Source organism: Pseudorasbora parva, chromosome 16 (genome assembly GCF_024679245.1).
Source record: "Pseudorasbora parva isolate DD20220531a chromosome 16, ASM2467924v1, whole genome shotgun sequence".
Lineage (NCBI taxonomy): Eukaryota > Metazoa > Chordata > Actinopteri > Cypriniformes > Gobionidae > Pseudorasbora > Pseudorasbora parva.
This window is the reverse complement of record NC_090187.1, coordinates 26,931,292-26,954,341: the sequence shown is the minus strand read 5'-3', so window position 1 is coordinate 26,954,341 and position 23,050 is coordinate 26,931,292. Positions and strand designations below refer to the sequence as shown.

Genomic DNA, 23,050 nt, shown 5'->3' with positions numbered 1-23,050 from the left:
ATTGCTAGCGTATATTACATTTAGTATTACTATAAATATAATATAATTGATTTAATAATGAGCACTTAAAGTTGTCCCTTATACAAACATTTAAATTTGCACATAATTCAGCTTTTAAACGTGCATAAAGCAGCTTTCAACATTTGAATGGTGGCTGTCAAAAAAAAAATTTATGACAGATTTGTGCACAAATATAATACCTTAACAGATGCTCTCTCTCTCTCTCTCTCTCTCTCTCTCTCTCTCTCTCTCTCTCTCTCTCTCTCTCTCTCTCTCTCTCTCTCTCCAATAGCTAATTAACTGACAATGAATGGCTTTTCTGAGGTAACATTAACATTAAATGGGGGGTCTATAGCATTAACATTAAATCTGGGGGTATACAGACAATTCGGACATATGAAAGATGCAATTCTAATCTATAGGTATTCAAGATTAACATGAGATTGTCAGAAACGGCACGTGTTATCCCCATTTAAATATTATGTGACATGTTTTTACAAGCTGTTGACTTTCCGTGGTTGAAACGTGAATAGGCTACGTGAGAGATGATACATTTCAGTTAGCTGTACTGTATCAGTTTCAACATACCTTCTGTTCTGATGTGCATTGATGTGTAGGCTATTTCGTGCTATAGGTAAGGATAACTTCTAGCAGTAAAGTGGAAGTGGCGATCTGTGCACGTGCACTCCGTGCTGTATGTTGCTTGAACTGAGGCACAGCGATCCGTCACCACGTCACGAGTCATGACACACCAAGGAGCCAAAACGGTATTTATGATATACATTATTTGATAAAAATGACATAATTTGAAAACGTAGTTTTACAAATGGCTACAATCTCAGAAGGTTGAACAAATAATGTTTTTTGGTTATCATCAAATTGAAAATAGAAGAAAAAAAATGTTGTTTCCAATTACAGACACTGTTTCTAATGCTGCCTTACCATGATATCGCGAAATTTGATCATTACGACGTCTGAAGATGTTATTACATTCAAGTTTAAAAATGTGAGGGCAGTTATGTGCAATTTTTGCCTAGGAAACTTGTGTTTACGATAATTCCGAAAGCACATGAAGGCAGCATTATTACAATGTTCCCATTGGCTTCGTCATTATTGCAATCAATAAAAATGGTTTATTGGCAAATTAGGTAAGTGTGATAAGTGTATTAAAATACAAACATTACATTAAAAATTCAAACATTAATATTTTTGTGTCTATATAGTGAGTACAGAATGAAAGCTATCAAATTAACTGTGCATATGGTCAATTGATTTTCGTTTTTGGCTTCCAAAGATTATAAAGAAAATATAATATAATATAATATAATATAATATAATATAATATAATATAATATAATATAATATAATATATCACGTCAACCCATTGAAAAATGCAGCGCGTTTCAAGGCACTTCAGCTGGCCTTTAAGTAGCTTTAATAAGGATTAATTTATATAGATGTAATGTGTTTAGTAAGACTATGCAGTGTTATGTGCATTGTTATTTTACAATTATTATATGTTTTGATGTAGTACACTCTTAGAAGAAAAGGTTCCATATAGAACCTTAAAAGGTTCTATCGGCACTACGTAGTTGGAACCCCTAAAAGGTTCACTGCAAAAAATGCTTTTCTTACTTAGTATTTTTGTCTTGTTTCTAGTCCAAACATCTAAACATTCTCAAAACAAGAAGTATTTACTAGACAAGCAAAATTAATTGTCTTATTTTGGGAGAAAATAAATAAAAAATAAAGGGGTACTTCAGCGCTGGGAAGATGAATCTGTATTTAAACTGGGTCATCAATGTAGTATAAATGTAAAATTATTTTTAAATTTGGTGCCTTCTACTGAGAAAAGACAGAAAATGTATTTTTGTCTCATGGGGATGAAAGACTACAATTCCCAGAATGCCTCGCTGCCCTGTGAGGCCATTCCCAAAGCCACCTACTGGTTTACTGTGACTTAGTTGGAGAAGACACTACAATTAAAAACTGAATGTGTCTGCTCAATATAATGAGTGAGTCACCATGCGAGTATCACAGCACTGAGCACTAACTGCAGGAGTGAGAGAAATGAGCTGATGAGCTCTCGTGATGAGAGCTGAGGTAATCGCGACTACACTCGCGGCATACATTCACAACGCGAGTTCAGTCTGCCGCATTTCAGTTCATGCCTTTGCAAGCTTAAATTTCATAGAAATTAATTTGAGAAGTTAAAAGACTTACATTTCTCACCATAGCTCCATTTAAATTAGTGCCTGTAGCTGCGAGTTGAGCTCTGGGTGTGATCTCCCATCCCCCATGTGCGGGTTCAAAACATGCGGAAATGGCTCCCTCTGCTGGCTGTAGTCTTTAGCCTTTGGCCAAACATTCCTCCTAAGATGCAAATATCGTCATTTTGCATCATATGAGGAATTTTTCCAGAAATAAAATGCAATAACCTCTTGTCTCAGGGGGATATGAGGGGGGAAAGCACAATCATTTGAATATACTCCAGGGTTTCTACTGATACAAAGCCATATGCTAATCGCTGAAGTAACCCTTTAAGAGAGTTTTTGCTAAGATAAGAAATGCATTTTTTTCTTTGATAAGAAATGCATTTTTTTTTTGGCAGTGTTCTATATAGAACCCTTTTAAAGTGCCAAAAGGTCTTTCTTGTCATTATAGAACCATTTTAGCATAAAAGGGTCTTTGGAGTATACTCAACTATACTTTTATTTATTACATTTTAAGGGTTCCAAATAGGTAGCGCTGACAGAACCTTTTCTTCTAAGAGTGTAGGCTATACTTATCTGAATACTATCCTGATTCTGTTGTATTTATTTGTCCGCTTTGTTTGTAATTAGTTTCTTTGTTCTTATTGTATTGCTGACTGTTTCCTTGCTTTATGTAATTATTTTGAATACATTTTTTCTTACATTAGTTAACCTAGTATGAGTTTTTTTCTGAAGTATCAATAACTGTGAACTCGTCTCATATCATAAAATAAGACTTTGATCATATCGCTCACCAATAACTGTGTTACATAATCGTGATTTGACCAAAAATAATCTGGATTTTTGCTTTAACCAAGCAGTGCTAGGCCCTAGTGAAAGCCAGCAGTTTCAGAAAAGTAACACAAGAACAGTAGCAGAGAGTCTTATTATTGGGAGTTATGAGGGTTCGTGGCTCTACCATTTAAAAATAATAATACTGCTTTAAATAATCACATTACAGCCTTGGCGTCATTTAATTTTGTTAGGAGTTGTTTGGATACCATAGAAATGAATGAGAAGTGCCATAAACTGAATCATACCTGTTGCGCAGTTGACTTGTCTTATAAAATAGATCAATCCAAAATGAATATTTAAGAGCATACTTGTTGACGATTAGCTGATGGGCTGTCAATTCAAATACTAAAATATTTCCTCACAAAAGCAGTTTATTTTGTGTAGTGAAGTCTCTCCTCCATTGACATCCATTTCAACAACAAAAAAAAGGTCAGTGTTAGCATGCACAATGCTTAAACATTGTTGTCCGGTGTTCACCCCTCTTGTGGTCTGATTGGTTGAAGAACTATCCAATTGCGTACAGAGTCATTTTAATTATGCTTGTTTATCACACCTCTTGTGGACTGATTGGTTGAAGAACTATCCAATTGTGTACAGAGTCATTTGAATTATGCTCGTCGATCACACCTCTTGTGCAGTAGAAAATACATAGCAGACTCCCCAAACCAATGTTCAATCTTAAATTGAGCTTGGTCAGGTGATAGCCAGACAAGGAAAACAAGACAAAAAAAGGATCCATTGCAGTGTTTCCTCCTTCAGTGCAAGTCTATATTATTATTTTTTCATCTGTTTTAAATGTCCACCTGGTGAAAATCATAAGTATGACCACTCAGAAAATAATAGCACACTTATGCTCAACAAGCCACACAATTTGAGGTATCATTCATGTAGCTTACTCTGTATGAACAAAGCAGGACTATTTACACTCCAAATTGTAATTTGCTAAAGCAAGCATCACTATTGGTCATACTGGTTAGGGATTTTAACAAACCCTTCACCCTAAAATTGCTTTAGCACTATAGCTTTTAGAAATACTATACAAACCTCAAACAATTTACTATACATTTCAGAGACCTTTTCGCAGAACAATTTATGCAGCATCTTCAAATGATTTGAGATTATACATACATACATACAGTCTTTAAATAATCAGCCCAGAACCATTAAGCTACAAACATCCTAAACACAACAGTGATTGTTTTAAAGCTTGGGAAACAAATGAAGAGCTCTCTAGCTCTGAATAGCTACTTCCTTTAGCGGGGGTTGATGGTCATGGTCCATCGGGCATGTGAGTGTGTTGTGGTGCCAGGTTTCAAGCTTAGTACCACCCCCCTCTATGAAGAACTCAAGTGGATCCTTTAGTCCTTCTTAAAGATTTGTTTCAATAGTGGGAAAGCATTCCCACAGGCACTCTCATAACATACATGCAGAGACACAGAACACCAACATTTTTAATGTTTGAAATAGACAAACCATTCAATAAATGCATTAGCAAAAATATATATATATATATATATATATATATATATATATATATATATATATATATATATATATATATATATATATATATATATATATATATTTTATTATTATTATTATTTATTTTTTTGCTTGAGAATATATATATTCTCAGAACATATTAGCAACCACACAGCAACACTCTAGCTTTTTTATTTTTATTTATTTACTTATTATTTTATCTGACCTTGTGTTACACAAGGTGAAAATTGTAAATTCTTTTGTCAAAAAGGTCTCAAAACACAGTAGCAACTGCATAGAAACACCCTAGTAACCATATAGCAATGTGCTAAAAATGACAGGACACCTTGGTAACTTCATAGCAGCACCCTAGCAACAGTCTATGATTTTCTGGTGTCTACATATGATATATATATATATATATATATATATATATATATATATATATATATATATATATATATATATATATATATATATATATATATATATATATATATACATACAACAAAAGAGAAATCTCCAAAACATTTGGCAAAAAAGTCTCACGACATATCATGAACTCTAGCAACATCCTAGAAACCACCCATAAAACCCTAGGAGCCACCAACTATGTTGTAGCAATAACAGACAACCCTATAGCAACCAGCGAAAAATGACTTAATAACTGTATAGCAGCACCCTAACAACCACTTACACCATAGTAAACGCTTAGCAGTCTTAGCAGAAGTGTGGTATTGTGACTCATTTTTGAGTCCACAGTTTGAGTCCCGGCTGAGCCAGGAGTCCTTTCTGTGTGGAGTTTCCTCCAGGTGGTCCGGTTTACCCCACACAGTCCAAAGACATGCAGGTTAGGTGGATTGGTTATGTCAAAATTGTCTGTAGGAGTGTGTGTGAGTGTATCCCAGCACTCCTAGTCAGGAAGGGCATCCGGCATAAAAACCTGTACCAAATTCAATGTGTGTGCGCGGATAATTGAGAGGGACTAATGCTAGGAAAATATAATGTCGCTTTGAGAGAAAAAAATCACTAACTGCAGAATACTGCATAGCAATACCTTGGCAACCAACCAGAAAATCCTAACATTGTAGCAGCAAGTGCATGAGCAAGCACTACTCACCCCAGTAAAGGTCAAAGGTGAGCCTGAAGTCAAGGGTCTGCCATAACAGTTACAATTCATAATCAACCCTGATCCTTTCTAAAAAGCACAGACTTAACAGACAAATTGTACATGACCCCAACTAGATCAACACACAGTGACTTTAAAGAGATTTAGATGACAACAGAGGTTCTTAATGAGCTGTATCTGACATCAGACACATCAGTGAGTGATATGTCCTCCATGCGAAATTTGTCTTCTACTCCCTTTCTAAAACCATGCGCTGGCTTAATGTAGTGCACTGTGGTAATGTCCTCCCTTGATCTGCTTTACTGATTGGCAGATGAATCGATTGGCGTGCTGGTTAAGACTCTCCGGTGCCTCTTTTGGTGCGTTTCATCATCAGAGGAGTTACTCACAGAAAGGACGAGTCATCAAAGGCTCTGGTGCACATTACAACATTGCAAATGCGAGTTCTGACAGAAGATTGGATGATGTCAAATGTCTCGGCCAATCAAGAGCTCTCATTTTGCTGCAGTAAAACGGTATTGTGTGCGCTAGATGCTTAGCTGAATGTGTAAAAATGTGTGATTCTAAAGATGGGAAAGTCATCTGGTTTGGTCATTTGACATTCTAGGTATCATAAATAAGGATTTGTTTCCCTGTATGGCCAAGTCAGGCCAGTAATTTGTACCTACCCTATAACTTTTATTTTATCTTTTCCCCTAAAATCTTTTTCCTTTTTGCTGCAATTCCAACACAATCGCATGGCAATATATACTTTCTGAGTAACTGAAAAATGAAAACAACCAACCATCTGTCAAAAAAAATTTAGTGGGGAACAAATAAAAGGTAAAATGTTACAACAATGCTCTTTGTATTATTATAAAATACACTGATGAAAAACAAGAACATGTGTGTGTGTGTGTGTGTGTGTGTGTGTGTGTGTGTGTGTGTGTGTGTGTGTGTGTGTGTGTGTGTGTGTGTGTGTGTGTGTGTGTGTGTGTGTGTGTGTGTGTGTGTGTGTGTGTGTGTGTGTGTGTATATATCTATAAATATATATAAATATATATATATATATATATATATATATATATATATATATATATACACACTATAAAATGAAAAGACATTTATTTTAAATGTAAAAAAATTTATGAGGCAAAAACATATGACAGATTTGACAGAACTAGATAGGCTTTTATTGCGCGTAAGTATTATAATATGAAAGGCTCCAATATATTGTAGACCGACAGAATGCTTATGCACAGCCTGTGTGCAGAATGATGTGCTTGAAGCAACACAGAGTCACAGCACGTAATATATTATTTCTATACAATAGTTTATAAGCCTTTTCTTTAACAGTTTTAAATTTCAGTTACCGTGCGCATGGAGAAGAATTCTAGTGCTCTCTACTCCAGTGTTGTGATCTAACAGACACCCGGGAGAAACTAAAAGGATTTAGAACAGCAATAAACTCTAGCAAGATAAATTACTTTAATGCAAAACCTTTATCTACAAATAATGTATAATAATGTGAACGTTGATCTTGGAGTGAGTTTCATCGTGTTACTGTCCCAACCGGAGTTTGCATTAACTTTAACTTAACGACTTAAAAATTCATTTGTACCTCAAATTAAGCTATCGAATGGCTTCAGAAGTCTTGGAATATAGTGCACCAAAACCTTATGGTTGGCTCTTTTAACTGTTATGCGTTTAGTGGTGCTTAGCAGTAACACAGAATAGTACACATAATATCGGCGTCACTGAGAAGAAACTGATTTTTGGTGTCACGGCCGAATGAATGTAGTGGAAACACTTTATTTATACACTTAACTAAAGGATTATTCGGAACACCATACTAATACTGTGTTTGACCCCCTTTCACCTTCAGAACTGCCTTAATTCTATGTGGCATTGATTCAACAAGGTGCTGAAAGCATTCTTTAGAAATGTTGGCCCATATTGATAGGATAGCATCTTGCAGTTGATGGAGATTTGTGGGATGCACATCCAGGGCACAAAGCTCCCGTTCCACCACATCCCAAAGATGCTCTATTGGGTTGAGATCTGGTGACTGTCGGGCCATTTTAGTACAGTGAACTCATTGTCATGTTCAAGAAACCAATTTGAAATGAATCAAGCTTTGTGACATGGTGCATTATCCTGCTGGAAGTAGCCATCAGAGGATGGGTACGTGGTTGTCATAAAGGGATGGACATAGTCAGAAACAATGCTCAGGTAGGCCGTGGAATTTAAGCAATGGCCAATTGGCACTATGGGGCCTAAAGTGTGCCAAGAAAACATCCCCACACCATTACCATCAGATCCACCAGAACATTAGCCTGACAAGCCAGACCCACATCAAGATGTTTCACCATAGACAGGGCTCAATCCGAGGGGCGGGATAAACGGTTGTCTTTCAAACTCCCTCTGCACGCGATAGGATAGCGCTACAACCAACCAGAGCAACGAAGGTGAAACAGAGCTTGTTGATAGATTAAACATTCGCCGTATCCAGTCGGCAAAACTCCGAACACATCTTCCCTTTTTAAGAATGACTTCAGTGCCGTTCTTTGTTCTTTTGTCAGAGAAAAGCTTAACTCCAAGTCTTCCAGAGTCGCGGTCAAAGCTGATTCGAAAGACTGCCGCCGTTCGCCAGTTTCTGTGTTTACTAGAAGCACGCAAACGCAACTCAGCCATCGTCATTATGGCCCCACCCACCGACTCTATACACAATGTGATTGGCCCGGCAAGAGTTAGGGGAATACAGCTCAGAAGGGTATTGAGAGTTGCTAGACGACACTCGCGGGCAGATTAGGCTAGGCTGCGTCTAGATTCTGCTTCTGCTGTTGTAGCCCATCCGCCTCAAGGCTGTGCATGTTGTGGCTTCACAGATGCTTTGCTGCATACCTTGGTTGTAACGTGTGGTTATTTCAGTCAAAGTTGCTCTTCTATCAGCTTGAATCAGTCGGCTCATTCTCCTCTGACCTCTAGCATCAACAAGGCATTTTCGCCCACAGGACTGCCGCATACTGGATGTTTTTCCCTTTTCACACCATTCTTTGTAAACCCTAGAAATGGTTGTGCGTGAAAATCCCAGTAACTGAGCAGATTGTAAAATACTCAGACCGGCCCGTCTGGCACCAACAACCATGCCATGCTCAAAATTGCTTAAATCACCTTTCTTTCCCATTCTGACATTCAGTTTGGAGTTCAGGAGATTGTCTTGACCAGAACCACACCCCTAAATGCATTGAATCAACTGCCATATGATTGGTTGATTAGATAATTGCATTAATGAGAAATTGAACAGGTGTTCCTAATAATCCTTTAGGTGAGTGTATGTGTGTGTGTATATAAAAATTGTAGTATATATATTTAAAAAAAATATAACATGTAAAACTAAAACTAAATTATAATTGTTAATTTAAAAAATATTTTGTTTGAGAAATGTATTAGAAAAAACGTCAAATGCTACGCCATTATTCATTATACAGAAAAGAATAATACATAATTCGAAACTGTCTATTTTTATATATGTACACTCATACTAACAACAAAACAATGTGCTTTTGTAAAATAAAGAAAACATTTCAGTCTCCATTAAATTCTTTCTAAAACGCGTCACAAAAAAGAACCGAAACTCAGTATCACTTTCCGACTGAAACACACCCCCTCAGACGGACTGAGTGGCAAAAAAACCATTGCATGACTGGAGTTAGTAGGGGAAACTGGGGAAACACGATTAGTAAACACGATTTTCAGTTTATATGTTTTTACAATAATACCATATAACAATACCATTTATAGGGTATGATTTTACCCTAAAATTCAACATATTGAGACAAAATGAAAACTGCAAATCCACGTTTCTCTGCCTGCAGTCCAGATGTTTCTGTGAATTGCAGTGATTTCTGCTTTCGAAAGTCTGTAAAGATTCTTATCAAATCTGTTTGTACTGCCAATCTCAAAGCTCTTTCCTATTTTAGATGTGTTTTGTGTGTTTTTCGCAGCGTTCACTCTGAAAACCAATGTTGCCTCTAAGTCTTTTTGCCACTCATAGGGCGTAACCACAGCAACTCCAGCTGACAGTGACATCACATGGATACCTTCTATAGAAAGCTTGAATTATGTCTACTTTTCAATAAACCAATTCAAATATTCCCTGGTTATGTAATCTGTATGAAACTGGTAAGAGGTACAATCTTTCCTGTCTGAGCTCATTAAGCACAAATGTCAGGGAATGTCAAAACATCTCCAGGGCCCAAACCCCCCTCAGACCCCAGGGGGTTACTAACTCTTAGAAAGTAAACATTTTACATTTACATTTACATTTATGCATTTAGCAGACGCATACAATTTTTTTTTTTTTTTGACATTTTTATATTTATAAACACCACTTTGCTGGAAAACAATTGCTTACAAATATATACTTTATAATTTTCAACCCATTCTAACTTGTTCTGCTTTCACTATCATGGTACCATAAATCATTCTTACAATTTTAACAAAGCCTCATCTGTAAGCCAGCTACATAATGTTACTTTGGTGGCATATTTAATTTGCAAGAACAATGCTTGAATACATCACAGAAAACCAAATAAAAACACATGCAACAAACTTAAAACTCAAGCAAGTGACAATTCTGTCAACTGGTCTGAAACGCTCTCACACTCGCCCCAGGTTATCCTTACTGTCGAGCCCTGCTATTATTTCTGAATTCTTATAAAAGCACAAGTATGCAATTTAATAGAAAGTATACTCTCCCAGGAGGATCCAGACTCTCTCCAATAAAGACTATTTCCAAATAATTGCACCACGACAAAAGAGTACTTTAAAACATTTTGCAACACACTATATTCGCTGGGGCCCTTGAAGCAGGCAAAACAAATTTTATAGTTTTCACGGATGAAGATGAGCATTGTTGTTTAAAAAAAGGATAACTTTAGTTTTTTTTTTTTTTTTTTTTTTTTTTGGGCACAGGAATTGATTTTTTCGAACTGACTGTTTGATTTAAGCATGCTGTTAAGGAACTGCCTGCAAGCAAAATCCAATTAATTCCTGAGCCTCTCTGTACCCCTAAAAAAACGCCCCGTACCGCTCTTCTGTCCTACCCCTCTTAACTAATTAACATGATTAGCCAAGAGGAACTGCTTAAAGATAGGTGGTTGAGGGAAGGAACAAAAATGCCTGCGACTTCCCAATGCAGTTAATGCATTCGGGGGAACTGTTTCCAAATCAGACCTGTTTGATATTGAGCATCTAGATGAATTTCATGACTAATTTTAAGATGTTCAAGGATTAGTCAGAGCGCAGATTTTGTTGTGGTTCACTTTTTCTCCCTCTGAACTGACTTATGGAACTCATGAGAATATGACCCAAGTGATGCACTATATGTACAGTATATAAAATGTGTTTTTTAATTAGCAAAATTAAAACTGCAAGTTTTTAAAACTGCAAATTTAAAGTGAGTATCTATCTGAAATTCAGATGGTTATGAAATGCAATTAATTAGCGCACTCTGAGAACTTTTTTTTCACATGCCAACACCTGTTCTTAAAATTAGATTCCAGCTTTTCGGAGAATGTAAATAATTAATAAGCTCAAATTATGCACATGGGCTCCCTTTGTGTAAAATAATGTACAGCTGGTTATTATATTTCCACTGATTTAAGACAGATGTATTTACAGAGAAGTGGATAATCATGGTTAAATTTGTTATTACATGTTTATATTATATGTGTGTCATGTTTAAAATCATCACAAAGCAAGGGTTCCAACCCATACCTCATTTCTAAAAGAAGAAGGATATTCAACAACAAAAATAATGCAGTTGTCTTTTATCCATCGGGAATTAATTGGAACATAAAAACTGCTCTCTATATGACAGGTGGTCAGAGGAAAGAGGCTGGAAAAAAGAGTGACGTCAAACAAAAAGAAAAATCTTTTCAGAGGCAGAGAAAGTTATTAAATGTTGATGTTTTTCTTTGAAATAATGAGCACTGATGAATCGTGCATAACTTCAAGCGTCTTTGTTCTATGTGACTGCATTCTAAAAATAAAATAAAATTCCCCATTATTTCTTAAGTGTTTTCAGATAGATGCCTTTAAATTACAATTATTAGTGAATGTAATAAATATCAATTAAAATGCAAAGGAATGTAACTGTAATATTTAACTAGAAAAGTTTGACAAACTTTAAATGTACACATGACAGCCTTGTTTTAACATTTTGGCAAGTTTAAAACCTAAGTTTAAGGATTTATGAGATGGCTGAATGGACAGACAGACAGACAGACAGGTAGGTAGGTAGGTAGAGAGAGAGAGAGAGAGAGAGAGAGAGAGAGAGAGAGAGAGAGAGAGAGAGAGAGAGAGAGAGAGAGACAGACAGACAGACAGACAGACAGACAGACAGACAGACAGAGCAGCCCTGCTGGATACGCAGTACATGCCGTTCGCCACATTTCAACTAGTGTATGATGTCTGACAGGGCCGCTCACACATTCTCCTCGCATTCTCACTCAGTTATGCTCGGCGTCAGGGTGTGAGGGGGGAAGCAGCCCTGAATTTCCTCTCACCCGGTGTGGCCACAGAGACTCAGTGTGCTAAAACAACACCAGTCTACTTCTGAAGAGTCCAAGAGTCTGTCATCAAAGCAGAAAGCACTCTCCCTCCCCTCTCCTCTGGCCCTCCAGATCTCCCACTGACCTCTCAGGAGAGAGAGGAAGAACTCAAGCAAGTGGAGAAGCGTTAAACCGGTGGCGGCCGCGCAGCGAGAGCACCATTGTTGCTGTTTGGCTGGCAGACTGAATCACGGTGGAAGAAGATAATGAGGAAAGCTGCCGTTAGTGCTATGCTGCCAGAGGCCTGCGTGTTTTGCTTTGTGTTGCATTGCACGGTGGAGATACCATCATTGCAGTTGAGTGTTATCCAGCCTTTGAGCCATCTCCTGGCCAGGCTGTAAGCCTTTGTGTAGCTGCCAGAGCCGTGGAAACCCAGCAAGCCATCTCGCACACCTCATAAATCCGCCCCCCGTCGCAGCCGCCGCCGCCTGCGCTCCCTCGCCCACCCTTCTGCAAAGAAAAGTGGAAGAGGAAATCAGATTAGGGATGTTTTTTTTTCCCAAGCTCTAAGATCAAAACCCAGGCTTAGATATCAAGGCTGCCTTTTGCACAGTTTCAGAACTTTACTTCAGAGAGACGCACATCCCCGGCATCAGATTTGACAATTAGTGCTTTTCTCTTAGCTCTCGGAGCAGCTATTTATTGGGCGACTAAATTTGTAGCGATTTCTAAAAGTTGTGGGATTAGGATTTAATTAAGATTTTATATTTTGTCATCTGAGCTCCATTAACGGTGGGGGGTCTGGGGGGGTCTGGGTTCAACTCCATACTAACAAAGAAAAAATGGTGTGCTCATTTGAGAAAGAGGAAGAGATACTACATAATAGGACATAATAGGTTTAGCATTACAACAGTTTCTCACCCAAAATGATTTTCTCAGCCAGGTTCACTGCCGCACCACTTTTGTGGCATTTCAGCACACAAAAAAACGTAATCTTATTCGCTGTCAACTCAGTTTTACACATCATATTATTCCACACTGTTGAAATGGATTTACTTTAACTTAATCTGGGTGGACTGAGAGGAAAAATTATCTTTATTTAGATTACATAAATTTGTATCTGACTGTTAATTAATTATTAAAGCATTACAATTCCTGCATTTTTGGTAAATTTAAAAATTGAGAAATCAACTTTCCCTTGAGCTTTTGATGTATAAAAAGGTCATGGTAATATAAGAATATGCCCTGTACATTTCAGAGCTGAAAACTTCCTTGTTAGTCAAAGAAAATTGTATTAACCCTAGGCCCAGAAAATGATCGATCTCAGAATATGCCACAGCTTGACATCATTGTGTGGCAAAACACAGCCTCTACAGAATATTAAACACATCTAATACAGTAGCCCTGCCCACCGACTGTTGGAGCTGTTTTGGATCGCATTAGCCAGCAGCAATAAACATGCCAAAGAAGATAGCAAGATGTTGCGCTATTCCAGGTTATGGAAGGACACAGTCGCTGCATAAGCTTCCTTCAGATCCTGATATTAGGAATGAGTGGTTGAACTTTATTTTTAATGAAGTTCCAGCTCACATGGGGAAGACATTATACGTGTTAGCTTCATATCACAGCGGAATCGTTTGTAAACAAGACATAGGTCGGCACTGAATTTGCAGACATATTGATATTAAAAGACAACGCTGTGCCTTCTGTATTTGTTCCGACAGGAATGGTGCATCCATATATAAAATATATTTTATTTTATATATTCCATATATCATAAAAAATGCCTGTAAATGCACTGGTGATATATGTTTTATTTTCTTTATATTTATTGCTGTTTATTTTGCTATAGATATTTTACATGTTCAGATTATAAAGCAATGTTAATTATTTTCTTATTATTTCTTTTTATTATAATAAACAACAAAAAGAACCGATAAGAATACCGTTAAAGTACCGGATCGATAAGCAGTATCGTTAAGAGTAGTAATACCGTTAAAACCTTAGCGATACCCATCCCTATTTTTGGGTGCAATTTACTATTTGGAAATCTGTTCAAAACAGATGCATGTGTATGTTTGATTATGTAATTTTTTATACAAAATCACAAATAGAGAATCTTAACATTGTTAGCTGAGTTGCATAATTCTTTTAGTGAGACGAGGGTTAAAAACAATATATAAACCAATGTTAAAAAATAAACAGCGTTATCAGTGGACACTTTTTCTACTTTAATCAGCTCAACAGTTGCATCTTCTGTCTGAGCTTCTGTGATGATTAATTTATGTTACTCATGTGTTTTCCATCAGTGAGAATCTGTTTTGACAAATCTGTGCGCGGAGGAGTTGGCGTTTGGTGGATTTGTTGAGATTCGTTTGTGTGTGTGCCTGTTGTATATTTGGCAAGTTTGTATTGCAGACAATCTTCTTTCAACTATGAACGGAACACTGTGATTACAGAGAACTAACTGACCCTGCAAAGCGTAGGAGAGCACTCAAATGTCTATTACGTTAAAGTCTTGGGTAGATGTTTTCTATACAGGTAAAGATGTTCAGGTGATGGTCCAATTACCCAGAAGAAAATTAGCATTTTTGACTCATGGGTTCCCTCTGGATTTTCCTGAGGGCTTTTATATTGGCCGCTTTAGATTTACAAGTAAAATAAGGTTTTTGGTAAACATTACTAGAAAATGCATATTTTAAAAAAATAACTAAATGTTCGACGAATTGGACAACTACTGCAGTTCTTTTGTAGAAACTTGTTGATAATTTATGTGAAGAAAAAAGTCATAAAGGGTTAGGTCACCCAAAAATGAAATTAATGTCATTAATTTTTGTCATTTATGTCATTAATTTTATGTCATTGATTTTACTCACCCTAATGTTGTTCCACACCCATAAGACCTCCGTTCATCTTCAGAACACAGTTTAAGATATTTTATATTTAGTCGAGCGTATTCAAGCGTAGGCACACTATACTGTCCATGTCCAGAAAGGGAATAAAAACATCATCAAAGTCGTCCCTATGTGACATCAGTTAGTTCATTAGAATCTCTTGAAGCATCGCAAATTAATTGTGGTCCAAAAATAACAAAAAGTACGACTTTATTCAGCATCGTCTTCTCTTCTTTGTTTGTGTTCAAACCTCAAATAAAGATTCAAACAGTTATGAATCAGTGAATCGATGAATGAATCGAATCGCCAATGTCATGTGATTTCAGCAGTTTGGCAGTTTGACACGCGATCCAAATCATGAATCAATATTCTGATTCATAACCGTTTGAATCTTTATTTGAGGTTTGAAAACAGATGCGGAAGAGAAGACAATGCTGAATAAAGTCGTAATTTTTGTTATTTTTGGACCAAAATGTATTTTTGATGCTTTAAGAGATCCTAATGAACTAACTGATGTCACATATGGACTACTTTGATGATGTTTTTATTTCCTTTCTGGACATGGACAGTATAGTGTGCATACACTTAGATACACTTCCAGACTAAATATAAAATATCTTAAACTGTGTTCTGAAGATGAACGGAGGTCTTACAGGTGTGGAACGACATTAGGATGAGTCATTAATGACATCAATTTCATTTTTGGGTAAACTAACCCTTTAAATCACTTTTTTTTTTGTAATTCCTTTAAAACCAAATTGAATGGGCAAAGACTGAAATCTCCAAAACTGTTTGTCATAATTACGTCACTTTCAACAACACCTTTTTTTTTTTGCTTCTTTAGCTCAAATTAGGCTAAGAACAACCTATATTTTTCAGTCTGGTCCAGTTAATGTGCTTTCAGTGAACAAACTAGAAACTGTCTTTGTTTTAACAGAGATGTCTTACAGTAGCCATATCGAGAGTTATGCTTTCTCACATTTATATTTCAACGCTTTCTCCTTGCCTTATAGTGTCTCCTTCTCTCTGTCTTTTTGTCAGCAGTTCAAAGGCTGAACCCAGTGTTGTGGATCTCCATGAGTAACCAGACAGAGCTCCCTGCTGCCCCTTCATGCCTCTGTCAGTTCCTTGACGCCCACCTTTCACCCTCTATCTCCCCACCTGACCGTAACACCTCCTCAATCTTCTTCCCTTAAACGATGTGGTCCACGGTCCGTGCTCTGCTCCTGGTGATGCTGGGTGCCGAGATCCTGCTTTCCAGCGGAGACTCTCCCCGCAAAGAAATTAAGATCGACGGGGACCTGGTTCTGGGAGGACTCTTCCCCATCCACGAGAAGGGCATGGGCATGGATGAATGTGGCCGGATCAACGAAGACCGTGGCATCCAGCGGCTTGAGGCAATGCTCTTTGCCATAGATCAGATCAACCAGGACGTAGGTCTGCTGCCGGGTGTGGTTTTGGGCGTCCACATCTTGGACACGTGCTCAAGGGACACCTATGCTCTGGAACAGGCGCTGGAGTTCGTCAGGGCCTCGCTTACAAAAGTGGATGATACGGAGTTCATCTGTCCCGATGGTTCCTACGCACTTCAGGAAGACAGTCCGCTGGCCATCACTGGTGTCATTGGGGGATCTTTTAGCAGCGTCTCCATACAGGTTAGAACCAGTAAATGTTTTCTAAAATATTAATGAAGAATACACAAAAAGTTATACAAATAATTAATGAGGTAATGGAAAACCTTTGCTAAATTTAACTAAAACAAAAATATCATTAGTTGGAACCACTGATCTATATAGAGAACTTTAGAGTTTTTGCACATCCATATCAGACCACATGCATTAGCCTATTTTAACATAATATTAAAATTATTATAATATTAGTATAATATACTTCTACATTAGACCTAAACAATTTTAAAATGTCAACATATGCTTTGACAACATATGTTTTACATTACTTTAACTCATCGAAATCAACATAATCAATATATTTTAATTATTTTAATTTATGAATATAAATTAACAAACTAAATGGTCCATTGCCTTGTTCCATTATGATTTATACAGCATGTTTTTTTTTTAAGCTCTAGTTTTTTTTACTAATTCAAATTCTTAAAGGGTTAGTTCACCCCAAAATTGTATTCTTAATTTGTGTTCCGAAGATGGCAGAAGGTCTTACAGATTTAGAATGACATGAGGGTGAGTAATTATTGACAGAATTTTCATTTTCGGGAGAACTAACCCTTTAATGCCTAATATGAATCATATGTAAGGATTATTTAATGCAATTTGAAGGCATTTTACTATACAATTTAACAGCATTTTTTTATACGAGTGTACTTTAATAAATTCAAAATGATTAATTGTTTACTGAATAAATAAATTAGGCATGGAATACCAATTTCAAACTCTCTCAAAATAATTTAACATGTTTTTACTATTACAGTTCTCATGGGTAACTAATTGTTAAAAAAAGGGGTTCATTATACCATTATATTTAGATCTATGGCATTACAATCATGGCATGAAAGGTTGCAGCGATTAAACAAACGTCTTTATCAAACAAACACAATGTTTTTATTTCTCATCGACACAAGATTGATTGGACTATTATTTTTATATTACACAGTCCACTAGATCGCTCGATATATGCGCGAGCAGACACATACACGTTCGGCGCGCACACCGCCCTTCAGTTGTCAAAAAGAGAGAGAGAAAGAATAGCAGAACAAGAACGAAATATAATGAGATTCATCGGCCTGCCAGGCTTTGCGAGCCCTGGCCCATACGTGTCTGAGTCCAGCGTGCTAAAGGTATGCTCTGTTATAGACACGTACACATAAGCAAAACGATCTATAACAATGCAGTACTATTACAAATAAAACATGTTTTACTCACGTCGGTGTGTTGCACCATTCCTGTTGGATCCAAATCCAGCACTGACCGGAGATTTGTTTACAAACGAACCCGCAGTGAACTGAAGTGAATATGTCTTCCCACGTGAGCTGAAACTTCATTAAAAATAAAGTTCAACTAATATTAGGATCAGAAGGAAGCTTATGCAGCGACTGTGTTCTACCACAACTAGGAATAGCGCAATATCTGAATCTTCCTCGGCATGAAATTGTTGTTGACCAGCTAGCACGAGACCTCCATGAGTCGGTGGGCGAGGCTACTGAAATACACATGCTCATTATTCTGTAGAGGTGTGTTTCGTCGCGCACTGACGTCATTATAAAGCACAGAACCGTTTGCTGAGCCTGGTGTTTATAAAAGCTTTTATTTGACCAACAAGGAAGTTTTCAGCTCTGAAACTTACAGGATATTCTTATATTACCATGACCTTTTTATATATCAAAAGCTCAAGGGAAAGTTGATTCCTCAATTCATCACCCCTTTAACTTACAGTTCAAACACGATGTAAATAAGAGATGTGAGATTATTACGGGAGTTTTGGCCAGTCCAGAACTCAGTCACTGTTTGATTGACAGCTCCAGCGATTGTGGGAGCGTTCTTTGATTGCTTTCTCTATATCATTTAATCACAGTTTAAATAACATAACTTTCATCCTAATAAGAGAAACAATGTGTCACTGGTTTGATTTACTGACACATAGACAAAGAACATCTGCCTGTACATGAATCACTAATCACAGATCAAGCATTAGAATTAATATGGTTACTTCCATGTTGTGGCATTACTGTCGAGTCCATTTCTAAAAGTCTGTTTCCAAAGCCTGCGCCAAATTTGTGACTGATTTACCCAAGAATTCACAGTGAAATGTATCAAAATGTACCGAATTCAAATAAATAATTTTCAACTGAGACATGCACATTGTCGAAAATAAATAACCATATTCCTTACATTACGATTCTTTGTTAGGTAATGTTATTTTTAGTCCAGTGATCCTGTATTGCTCTTGTCTTCTCGTCATCTCACTAACACACCAGTGGGCGGGGCCAAAGTTGCAATGATGAAGTAGGCATTGATTTTCTTCTGCAGAGGTGCTGTTTCACCTGTCTATAGATGGGCACATTTCACAATGAGTTGTTCTCTAGGCTTGGTTACAATAAAAGCTGTTTTTGTATTTACAAGGAAGTTTTTAGTTTTGAAACTTACAGGATTTTGAAACTTATAGTATTATGACCAAAAGCTCAAGGAAATTTTGATTTCTCAGTTCACAACACCTTTCAATTTAAATAGAATTAAACTAAATAAAAATACAGATCATGATTTAAAAATGTAATACATTTGTACTCAAATGATTTGTATTGCTTTCCATATTGTCCCAAAACAAATGTTTTAAATACATTTCGACAATTTAAAATTTAAAATGATAGCAACAAAATGTTTAATTAGTTAATTTTAATTGCAGAAAATCCAGTGTTTGTAGCATAACCTCCCTTAAGATCTTCAAGTTCACTTTTTGAGCACAGTCACCTAAATAAACCTCTTTTATTTGTGTACAGTTTGGATGAATTCATTACTTTTACTGAATTATTTGCAGGTTTGGCTTTGTGAATCACACATTTGTTCTTTACCCTCCAGAAACCCACTTGGCAAAACAACACAGCTCTTTTTCCTGACTAACTATGAAGAACCCAATCCATTATTTAGAGGGCCGCCCTCAAATAAAACTCTGCGCCACCCCCGTTTCCATTCTTCTCCCCTGTAAATCCAGTTTGCTCTTTCCTTTCCTCATGTACGTGCACGGATTAGCACTGCGGCTATGCTATTGTGTGTGTTGTGCGTTGTTGCTTTCTAGTATCACTGGTGACAGAGCCATGGGAATTTGCATAATTTTGCATAACCCTCTCCCCATTTGTGGCTCAGCAAAAGCTGACTTCCTCTATCAGTTCCAAAATCCGTAATCTGTCTAACCCTCCTTTCTTCTTGTTCCCTCTCTCTCTCTCTGTTTTTTTCTTGTTCTCTGTCACTCTTTTACCCCTGTCTCCCTGCAGTTTTATTTAGCAATATTGCTCTGTTTCTGGCAAAGAGCTAGGAGAATTGTGACCTCACAGTGGTCTCGCTTTAGATAACCATTGTTATCCATTGCTCTCCTTTCATCGCCAACGACTGGGCATTGTTTTTCTCTCACGACACTGGCTGTTTGACAATCCCGCCTCCCTATCTCTGGCAGACACTCTCTTGAGATTCTGTATACACTTCCTTATTCTTCCCTATTCTTTTAAGTTACATCATTTTTTAGAGTTCAAAGGGATAAAGTAAGGTTACTTTCCATTGAACTGAAAAAAACTGCATATTTTTTTGTTTGAGGGGACTCCTCTCAGTAAACAAAGTTCAGACATTGCTTTTTCTCTACATTCCAAGTTATTTGGTTTCTTTTTTCCCCATTAACTCTTTTACCACCAATGACGGAATTTCCCCTAATTTATGACAGAGCGCTTCCCCAAATTTTCGGCTTTCCATGTTTTCATTAAATGTCAAAAGCTGATGTAGACGTTGCTAATGCACTGTACTCTTCTGAAAAAGTACAGAACATCAAGATTAAAACACATGAAAAAATAAGCAGAAACAAGTGATAAAACATTGCTTATGCACATCTTTGAAAAGAAAGAAAAAACAATTTTCTCAGCTTTTCGTTCAAAATGTTGATTTAGTTTTGAAATCAGAAGCTCTGTTCTTTATTTTGATATATTGCATGTTCAGATATTCATATAACAAAATATTCTGGGGGCCTTGACATTTTGTGAAAATTAATTACTGGTCACATTTCATTTTATTTCCTAATGTGACATTCAAAAGTCTAAAAGTAAAATAAAGTCTAAGGGTAAAATAAGTAAAAAATAAGTAAAGAATCCTGAAAAAATGCATCACATTATCCACAAAAATAATAAGCAGCACAACTTTTTTCAACATTGATAATAATAAGAAATGTTTCTTGCGCAGAAATGTTTTTTTAATTTTAATTTTTTTAATTTCCATTGAATAACACTAAAAATAGGTGTTACATATAAGTGTGAAGACGGAATGCAAATTTGCTAAAAATAATATCTAGATAGCAATTTGGCTACTGGTTATCCTGAGCAAATAGCACACATGAATAAAAGACATTTGTTTCAGAGGAAAAGCAAGTTATTACATTTTGATTTCTGATTACAAATACATTTTTTTTCTTAATGAATAACTTATTTTCTTATTCAAAATAAGAAGAAAAACATGCTTTAAAAATGTATCAAATCATGCGGACATGAAACGTGATTTATTAATCAATATTGATTTCATGTTGACATTAATCTCTACTTACACCTAAAAAACAACAAAGTGACAGCAACATTTAGCAAACATTCATTACCAGTCTGTTCATATGTACAGCATATCTGTTAGAATCTCAAAAATCATTGCATGCAGGACTGAACTGCAAGTGTTGTTCTAGCTTTGACGTCATTGAGCAATCCAGTGTCAGTGCTGTGCAGGAAAGGCGATATTATTCTGTGCATTTCTGAAAATGAGTGGGGTGTGTGATATGGAGGAGCCAAGCTGCATTTCACCAAAAAAAAAACATTTCCACGCTGCTTAGCCCTGCTGAGACTGTCTGCGTCCTCTTAATTGGGCTAATGTGGCTTGATCCAATCAAAAGACTAAAAAAAGAATATTTATGTATCATAGACTTTGGATAACTAATTCATAAGGTGCTGACTTATTGATTGCAAGTGTTTGTAATGCAATGCTGTATGTTTGTGTGTGTGTTTCTCCCAGGTTGCCAACCTGCTGCGGCTATTTCAGATCCCTCAGATCAGCTACGCCAGTACCAGTGCCAAACTCAGCGACAAATCCCGCTACGACTACTTTGCACGCACCGTCCCTCCAGACTTCTACCAGGCCAAGGCCATGGCGGAGATCCTGCGTGCCTTCAACTGGACCTACGTTTCCACTGTTGCCTCCGAGGGTGACTACGGAGAGACAGGAATCGAAGCTTTTGAGCAACAAGCCCGTTTGAGAAACATCTGCATCGCTACTTCGGAAAAAGTAGGGCGATCAAGCGCGAAACGGTCTTCGTACGAGGCGGTGGTTCGTCAGCTCCTACAGAAGCCCACAGCCCGCGTGGCCGTGCTTTTTCTGCGTAGCGATGACGCTCGAGAACTCATCGCGGCCGCTGCCCGCCTCAATGCATCTTTCCTCTGGGTAGCAAGCGACGGATGGGGGGCGCAAGAGAGCATCGTCAAAGGGAATGAATTCTCGGCGGACGGGGCGATCACTCTGGAGTTAGCGGCTCATCCTTTACCAGATTTCAACCGCTACTTCCAGAGCCTCACGCCCCTTAATAATCATCGTAACCCATGGTTCAGAGACTTCTGGGAGCAAAAGTTTCAGTGTTCATTGGGTGGGGCTTCGGCAGCAGGGGCGGGAACCCCAAAGCCACCTTGTGACCCAGAATTAGCTGTGGACAGCTCAAATTTTGAGCCAGAATCAAAGATCATGTTTGTTGTAAATGCTGTGTACGCCATGGCGCACGCATTGCACCGCATGCAACGTACTCTTTGCACCAACACCACGCGCTTGTGCGATGCCATGCGCAGTCTCGATGGCAGGAAACTCTACCGGGACTTTCTGCTTCACGTCAACTTCAGAGGTAAACAAAGTTTTATTTTTCTCTTAGCGGTTTCTCTCTGACTAGTACTGTAAGAGTTTACGGTATTCGCCGCATATCTGTGTCACACTGTGGTTCTGAAACGACAGGTTTACAGGCTCTGTAATTAGAGACACTGTGTGTCTTGATTGCGACTGGAAGAATGAGGCAGGAGTCGAGCGTCTTCTGTCAGCGTCGCTGAGAGCTCGGCTTTGACTGACAGCTGAAGGAGAGAGAGGCAGGTAAAAATAAACTATGTAAAAGTGCTCAGCATGCTCAGGTTGGCGTGGCAAGTAGATGGGATTATGCCACACTTATCTGTGGCTGTGCACAAACGCATTTAAAGACAAACTCACAGAGGGAGAGAGCAAA

At 37.5% G+C, this 23,050-nt stretch overlaps 1 protein-coding gene and 1 long non-coding RNA gene across 3 annotated transcripts in view; one reads left to right on the top strand and one right to left on the bottom strand.

Moving 5' to 3' along the window:
- Nucleotides 1-23,050, top strand: part of grm3 (glutamate receptor, metabotropic 3) — a 60,671-nt gene that overhangs the window by 5,719 nt on the left and 31,902 nt on the right. The window contains exons 2-3 of one of the 2 annotated variants that reach the window (XM_067420135.1): nucleotides 16,133-16,743; nucleotides 21,808-22,681. In XM_067420135.1, the coding sequence (XP_067276236.1) occupies nucleotides 16,288-16,743; nucleotides 21,808-22,681 (1,330 nt within the window). In that variant the 5' untranslated portion in view covers nucleotides 16,133-16,287. Of the gene's footprint in view, nucleotides 1-16,129; nucleotides 16,744-21,807; nucleotides 22,682-23,050 lie in introns of both variants that reach the window. The other variant, XM_067420134.1, reaches the window with a different exon arrangement.
- Nucleotides 12,011-23,050, bottom strand: part of LOC137043734 (uncharacterized) — a 32,804-nt gene continuing 21,764 nt past the window's right edge. The window contains exon 4 of the long non-coding RNA XR_010898565.1: nucleotides 12,011-12,704. This is a non-coding gene — a long non-coding RNA (uncharacterized lncRNA). The remainder of the gene's footprint in view (nucleotides 12,705-23,050) is intronic.